At 38.5% G+C, this 8,090-nt stretch overlaps 1 protein-coding gene across 1 annotated transcript; it reads right to left on the minus strand.

The window, feature by feature from the left end:
- Positions 1 to 1,015: 1,015 nt before the first annotated feature.
- On the minus strand, positions 1,016 to 5,645 carry LOC113298382 (beta-glucuronosyltransferase GlcAT14A-like). Its single transcript, XM_026547112.1, has 4 exons — positions 4,733 to 5,645; positions 2,735 to 2,810; positions 2,225 to 2,340; positions 1,016 to 2,139 (listed from the first exon to the last, which is right to left on the minus strand). The coding sequence occupies exons 1-4, from the start codon at positions 5,244 to 5,246 to the stop codon at positions 1,622 to 1,624; spliced, it is 1,224 nt and encodes a 407-aa protein (XP_026402897.1). The 5' UTR covers positions 5,247 to 5,645; the 3' UTR covers positions 1,016 to 1,621.
- Positions 5,646 to 8,090: the final 2,445 nt, after the last annotated feature.

The raw sequence follows: 8,090 nt of genomic DNA on the forward strand, positions 1-8,090 counted from the left end.
GATAGACGCTCTACACGTGGTATGGCTATCTTTCTTGTTCCCAATTTAATTTCTTGGTGTTTTAGAAAACAGTCTCAAGATCAAGCACAGAGGCAGAATATCGTGCTCTAGCTGACGCCACTTCTGAATTGGTCTGGATACAATCTTTACTGACTGAATTGCACTTCTCAACTCCTGGGGTTCCTATCTCGTGGTGTGATAACATGGGAGCTACTTACTTGACTGTCAACCCTATATTTCATAATAGGATGAAGCATATTGAAGTAACATTTTACTTTGTCTGAGAGTTACTTGCTTCTAAAGCTTTAAATGTGCGTTTTCTCTCTACTCAGGATTAGATAGCTGACATCTTCACTAAAGCTTTATCCACACCTCGTTTCTCTCTTCTCATGCACAAGCTCAGTGTCTTTGGTGTTCCATAGACCCTGCTCTTGCGGGTGGTGGGGGTGGGAATTAGGAAATAAGTATGTGTGGTCGTTATTGTGTCTGTTGTACGTGTGGTAACTGCCAGGTGGCAGTTATTGTTATCGTTGGTCACCAGCTGTATAAGTCATTCGCTTTGTGTGTTTAAATAGTCTGTAAGAAAGATTAATCAAAAAAATGAAATGAAATCAAACGGAAGAAGATTGTCTAACGACATCTATCTTCTTCACAGTAAAAAGTGTAACTATTTGAGGTGTTTGAGAAACATGTATAGCTTGGTGTAGTGATGCGGTTGGGAGAAGAAAAATCATCTAAGATCCAAGTTAAATCGGTTCAACAAGGATGTGGAAACCATTGCTGCAATTCGCAAATCCAATAATTTTAAAAACCAGCAAGTTGTCCCTTCGGGAACATCCGATAAAATTGGAACGATACACAAAAACCAGCAAGTTAACAAATTTTAATTTACAGTTTTAATTAACCGATTCCCCAACCTACAATATATTAGAATAAGTAATAATAATAAAAAGATTATTGCAAAATAGTGGATAGTCAGCACCTACTAGCCAAACATCACCAATGAGGAGAGAAGTTTAGAGTCCACAAAAATAAAAAACTCATTCTGCACTATTTAGTGCGATGTGGTACGACCACCCAAACATTTCAGGGGAAACTTACGCATTTCTTGGAAACAAAAAATAGACATACAAGATCACCAAAGATCCTCATACAAATTTAGAGGTTAGTAATAAAAAATTCAAGGAACAAGGAGAAAAACCAACAAAAAAGAATGAGAAGTGGAAGGATACCTGCGTACCAAACTGGCTAACTTAATCATCTATTACACAGGGTGGGGGTTGGCGGGACCTTATCTTCGAACTGCTCACCGAAGATACTTTCATACACGTATATGCATACAATTGGTGATGTCTGTGCCCTAAAAGTGTACATGATCTGGCCGCTATTCACAACACTAACACAACAGACACAAGTCTGATTATAAGATGTCGACAGAATTAACGGGCCTTATGGCCCACATCCCTCTCATTCTTTAGAGCAATCGCTGGCTTGGAAGAATCATAAAACAAGAGAAGCTACAAACTAGGACCCAACAAATAATATCTGATTTAATGGTGGCGATCTCTATATCTCCCTCTCCGTCTCCCTATCATGTAAGATCCACACTGAAGGCAAGGCACTACTTGCACCGATTTGATTCGGAATCCTCGTCACTGACCATCCTAACAATGGACTCCTCGAATCTCTTAACACCAGGCCCAGGCTTAATGACATTTAAGTCACCCCATTTAGAGCACGGGTCCACCCACCAGCTCTTTTTACCGGCACACCATGCTCCTGGAGTGGCTCGATAAGGACTTTGACGTCCCAGAATTTTCCTATCAATAAGGTTTAGGACGTGGTCATCTTTCTCAAACTGTCTGGCAAAAGCTGCTCCACTCTGCACCATCTGATCATAGTTGGTAATGTTGAGAAAATGAGGTTCCATCCTTGGGGGGTTGTCCCACACCATGTATCTTAGATCACTGTTGATGGTCGTGTTTTGGAACTCTGGAGAATTGCAAATGACTGAATGAAAGTAGCCTTCCTGGGATAAAATTACATTCGTAAAATACATAAGAAGCGTCCGAGGAAGGTTATCCCATCCAAGAACACAGAATTCTACGAAGGAACGACTCAATGTGACCCATGGTGAACCTGTTCAGAAAAACAAAAGGTGTCAAGGAATACGATAAGGAGAAGCAAACACTACGTAAAATTCAAAGTAAAGAGAAAAATGTGCCTGTGAAAAATTTGAAAGCTTCTGGGGTAGGCCGTTTTTCTGAAGCGTGAAAGATCTGGGTTTTCCTAGCTAAGTAAATCCCTGGATCAACCACAACAGGCTGTACCCTCTGGTGCCTGCAACAAGAAAATTATATCAGAAAAAGAACTCAAGTGAGTGAACATGATAGGGTGAAGGGTTACACGCGAGCATATTACATGCATGTGAGTTTGCAAACAGCAAATATTTAAAAATGGGTCACATCAACATCTTAAACTGTGGTCACTGCATACACAAAGGAATGTCTTGAAAGGGGTGTATATTCTTAGACAAGATCATCCCCACAGTGATATTCTAGCATGAATTGGTTTTCACATAGGCGTGATTTTCCCAGAAACTCGGTGCTTAATTCATTATCAAACACACCAGTGACCATCCATTACTCTTATTTATAGGAACTCTGAAATAAGTTATAAGCAGATCAAATCATAAGCAAGAAAAGAAGAAAACATGCAAAAGGGTTTTGCTTACTCTTTCCATCCTAGGTCACTTGTATGATCGATGAAGTTGAAGTCTCTGCTCATTGTGGAGAACACGTGAGACAAGTCTGAAAAGAAAAGAAAATGATAAGCACAAGTCAGTAAGTATATCTTTTGTAGGAGGCAAGAAAAAAAAAAGGAGATGAAAAACAACAACAAAAAAAAGGGACATTCTTAAACATCCATCTTTGTATCAAAATTCACTGGGGATGCATGAGTTCAGAAGACATGACGTAGTATCACAGAGCCTAGAACAATGAAAAAAAAAAAAAAAACTGCCATGTGAACAAGGAGTAGAACCCCATCATCCAGACAGCTCACTGAGATGTTAAAGTACAGAAACATAGAGATAAGGGGAAAAAAGGAAAAAGAAACATATAAAATTATGATGAAAGACCCGTAATGGTTCACAAGATAATAACTAAACATAACATTTAAGACCTGTGTTGACTACACTTGTAGCTTAATTAACGTGTACAGACCACAATTCCTTCCCCTTGTTGTTGGAACATAAATTTGCCATTAAGCATAACTGTAACAACAGTAGGCCAGAGTTCATTTTCTCAAAATTGCTTCTTGGTACAGAAGCCGACTTAGTCTAGCTTAATGCACCAACAGATTCTACTAAAAACAGATTTTGGCTACCCAAGAAGTAATAGTGTTACCATTATTCGCATCACAGTGGCTGTTATAATGGTTTTATATATAGGCAAAAGCTGGGTGACACTGAAGACGAAAAATTACTGCGAAATATTACGATTTAGATAGATGATAATAACCAACAACATATAACCCACAAAGGAACACTTCTTAGCTTCTTGCAATATTACTGTCAAACACGGGTCACACAACTGCGTGTTAGAGGAAATTTGTCCGCTTAATCCTCCCTGGCCTCCTCGCTCATGTTCTTTCAATACATTCCAAGTTATACCAACTCATCACCATCCTAGGCTACTCGTCAAGCAGTCCATCAACCTTGCAATAGCCATTCATCATCTTGTGCTTCTCAAAGATGTGATAAACTTGCAAGTAAGTTAAAAAAATCATTGGCAGCAAGGCTTAACAACTACGTTCTAGTAATAGGCGGTTTTTCTTTTGATACGGCAACATCCAATGGTGTGAGCTTATATCTGTACAACCTCCCTTATAAATATAACATAGCATATGTCCCTACTTCAGTGAAAAAGAAAAAGATGTTCCACTCGTTTCTTCTAATCGGAAGATCAGCAGCATCAGAAGTACTGAACACTTAATATGCCAATATCGACATATCTATCTTTCTAAAATATTTTTGTTTGAGCAATTCTCAATTTCAGCTCACAACAGAAAACATAAAAAAAAATTGTTTTGATCACACAGCTGGGGACAACAAACATAATTGGCTATAACAGCAGTTCACTAAAATTGGGATTTAATGGTAACAATGAACAAGGGTTTTTTAATTAAGTTATGACCGGTGATAAGTAAGCACATTGCCCTCCCCACCTGCAACTAACCAACTTTGATCTTCAATAAAGAACTCTGTATAATATGCTTAAGAGCTAAAACAAGTCATTGTAGAAACAGAGTGGAATTTTGAGGAGTTTCAAACATCAACCCATGGAATCTTCTTACAAAAAAACACACACAGACTAATGGTTTTTCAAGGAAATAGAAAATAGTCAAGGTCTCGTGCATTCGTATAACAAGAATGTTTCTTAAATAGAAAATAGACTAACTGTAAATGTTTCTGATCTGTTTTATGTTTTTAGTATTTAAGACTTGAGGATAAAGAATGTCAAGTGAGGGGATCATACTCATGACTTATCTGTTTTATGTTTTTAGTAATATATCTGGGTAATGGAAAAAGCTTCTATTTTTCGGTGAATTTCTAGATTCGTGACTTATCGTTGTTTGATGCATATTGGTTAATCATATTCAGGGTAAGTGTCTGAAATTCAGTTCTGATAACAATAATAGTGATCTGTTCAAAAAAGGTAAGTATACATACCATCCTGAGTAAGGAGAGGATAATCATTAGAACTCAAGGTGATAAACCAATCCCAACCGGCATCAACCCGCAAAAGAATAGCAGCAGCTCGAAGAGTTGCAGCTATGTTAGATGATCCCATGTAAGTGAGGGGATCTGGCTTGCCTAATACATCAACGTTTCCAAAGGATCTGACAACAGGGATACCCTTAACTTCCAGAGCTAACTCATCTCGTTCTTGGCTTGATGCGTCCGTACCTAGATGCAGAAGGTAACGATTACGCGGATGGTACACAGCCAATAACAACCTTAAGATCCTCCCTTTGTGACCTCTACCACCAGAGATGTAATAAGCGAAGGCAGGTGGAGTAGAAAGTCCGTATTGAACACCACTCTCCGCTGCAGTAAATTGGGTTGACGATGTTGATGATCTGAGGGTTGTGAAATCAGATATTGCAGAGATGTATAATAGTAAGGAAAGGAAGGCTACGGAGAAGAGAGTAAATAACCATTTCTTCTCAGTTGCCAATGCCATTGCTGGTTCTGGTACATGGAATTTAGGGTTAGGGTTAGCTCAATTCACATCTGCAGATGGATTGGCAACACATCACTGATTGTTGTTTTATTAGCAAGGAAAACACTCTATCTATTCCAAATTAGTAGGAAGAGAACAGAAAGGAAGAATGAAGATCATCAGCTGAAATTGTACTTTCATTCAAATGAAGAAGAAGAAGACGAAGAAGAAGAAGAAGAAGAAATGTAAGTTTTGTATTGTATACAGAAGACAGAGATTGGAGTTCAAATTTTTTAACGTATAATCTCAAAAATAATTATAAAATAAGGTTAAGATTCTTGGGGCTTGGAACCAGAAACAATCTTGAGATTGGAAGTAGAGAAGGGAGTTTGATTCGGTATGATGGCTAATAATTTCTGGTCTAGCGGTGCTTTTGATTGAATTAACTTTTCACCCTTTTAGTTTTATTTTCTTACTCTCTGGTCCTTTCAAGGCCTCCCTAACTAAAGGGCCAAAATTCCAAATTCGCTCGTAGTGGCATGTTTTTTTCCTTGTACTTTTACAGGGGTTTAGTTTTCAACATACAGAAATGAACCAGTTACTATGGTAATGGTCGAACTCAAAATTTTGTTGAGCCACGTGGATGGTTAAACGGGTTTCTCCACTATAGTAAAGCAGTGCAAAATGAACAGATTTGGTTTTCTAGGTCCCACTAGTATTTCTTTTTAATATAAAATATTTTGTAGGATAAAGATGAAAAATAAAATATAATATTTAAGTGAGATAAAATAGGATGAAGTGAGATAAAATAGGATAAAGTGAGATAAAATAAGATTAAAAAGTAGTAAAATAATCAGGGATTGTCCTTGGCGTTAAACCATGAGACGCGGGCGTCAATGAGAAAATCGCTGGCGTTTTTGGCATGATCGTGCGTTGGTTCTTGCAACGCCAGCGTTCTTAGCAAGATCGTCCGTCGTTACCACAGACGCGCGCTGGGCTGTCCATCTCGATGTTCAAAGCATCAGATTTGTTGATTTGAACATCCATTTTTCATGTTTGTTCATTCCATAGTGGGGGCAAAATGAACAAACTCCATGTTTGTTCATTCCATAGGAATTGCCCTTAAGGCTTAGTTTGGTATTGTTGCGGTTTTTGTAAAAACACTTTTCTCCTGTGCGCTATTGTGTCGTGCTGTGAAAAAAAACAGTTAAACGTTTGGTAAAATACTAAAATATTATGTTACGACATCAACACTACTGTCTAAACTATACCCTTTGTATAACTTAGTACTCCCTCCGTCCCATTATTAAGTGACCTATTTACTTTTATATTTTGTCCCATTATTAAGTGACCTATATCACTAAACAAGAAATATTTCTAAAATTATCCGTTTAATTGATTAAGAAATATGCATAATTTGATAGGCATGTTTATATTCCAATTATACATAGGCTTCTGCTGTAGAACTTTGATCATTTATTCAATACTATTCTAATTATTAAGCTTGTCTTGATCGGTGGTTAATCCCCAATCAAAGGATTTCTATCTTTTTCTTATAGTTTTGGTCGGGATCCTAACATCTGGTATCTAGAGCCAGAGATCTGAGCCACACTTCCCAATTATTTTTTCTTTCCTTCTTGTTGCTTTTCATCAATCTTTGAAGATGACAGTCAAATCGTTGGAAGATAAAGTTGGTGACTGATGAGTGCCAAATATTGTATATATTTATCCCTTTTTGTTGGCATTTAACTCATCTTTTGTGCATTAATTCTACATTTTATCCCATATTCTGTATTTTCATTGTTTTCAAGAATAAATATTTTTCTTACTTAATTTTGCATTTTTAGGTAATAAATAAAGTTCGGATGACTTGCGGAGCAAAAAGAGCAGAAAAGTAGTGAAAAGCCGGGAGAAATCACGCAAGGAAGCCGCGAAGAATGGTGCGCACAACCTCATTTTCTACACACAAAAACGCCTCCGTTCTCAGCCATCAGATTAGTTCTCAGAAGCATCCGACGGTCGCTCCTTCATAGAGCATCAAAATCTGAAGTCTCTGCCAAGCACCACAGCGCTGAAATTCCAAGCCTTCAGATTAGATGGTAGTTGAATCCAATGGCTGATCCCTTGCTGTTCATCAAAGTTTGATATCTCCGCCTTACACTACAGCACCTAACCTAATCTAGCACCGTTCGTTTCGTTGTATCCCTTCATCCGACGGTCGCTCCTCGCTTGCCTCCGCATCACCGTCCGATCTACTTACCAGATCCACATCCCACGGCTAAGCTTCGCGAAACATCAAAATCTTTATTCCTGCCTCACACCTTAATACCCAAATACCTAATACCCTTCTTCCCAAAACAGTCGACCTCTCCTCCATCACTTCTCCACAGCAGAGCCTTCCCCTTCCACCTGCTCCACCAACTCGCTGCCACCACCACCAGCTCCGCCACCTGCTCCACCAACCCTGACACCACCATACCACCTCCGTCATCATCCTACACGTGATTGAAAGCTTCCCCCATCATTCTAGCCCTTTATCCCATCAACTTATTACCTAACCTAAACCCTAGGTTATGGGTTGATGGATTAACGTGTGCTAGAGAAGCAATTGATGCATGGAGGTGATACAGGAGAACAAGTGGAAGCATGGGTCGAAGATGGAATGGTCTCATCACATCAAATCAGGTTACAAAATCGATCCCTAGGTCACTGTTGAAAATTAGGGTTTCGTAAATTAGGGTTCTTCATTTTTGGGTATAAATAGAGGGGGTGTTGTATGTGTAGAAGGTGTTCTTGGACTAGCCAAGTTTCCACCCAAATTGGGTTAGTTTAGGTTTAATTTTAATTTCAATTTCAACTGTTTAA

The sequence above is a fragment of the Papaver somniferum genome, chromosome 7 (assembly GCF_003573695.1).
Source record: "Papaver somniferum cultivar HN1 chromosome 7, ASM357369v1, whole genome shotgun sequence".
NCBI classification, from domain to species: Eukaryota; Viridiplantae; Streptophyta; class Magnoliopsida; order Ranunculales; family Papaveraceae; genus Papaver; species Papaver somniferum.

Excerpts from the sequence above, each read along its gene's own strand:
- LOC113298382 (XM_026547112.1), bottom strand. The coding sequence starts at position 5,246 with ATGGCATTGGCAACTGAGAAGAAATGGTTATTTACTCTCTTCTCCGTA. Across the intron at positions 2,341-2,734 it reads AGTGACCTAGGATGGAAAGA|GCACCAGAGGGTACAGCCTG; the intron begins GTAAGCAAAACC and ends TTCTTGTTGCAG. Across the intron at positions 2,140-2,224 it reads AGCTTTCAAATTTTTCACAG|GTTCACCATGGGTCACATTG; the intron begins GCACATTTTTCT and ends TTTTCTGAACAG.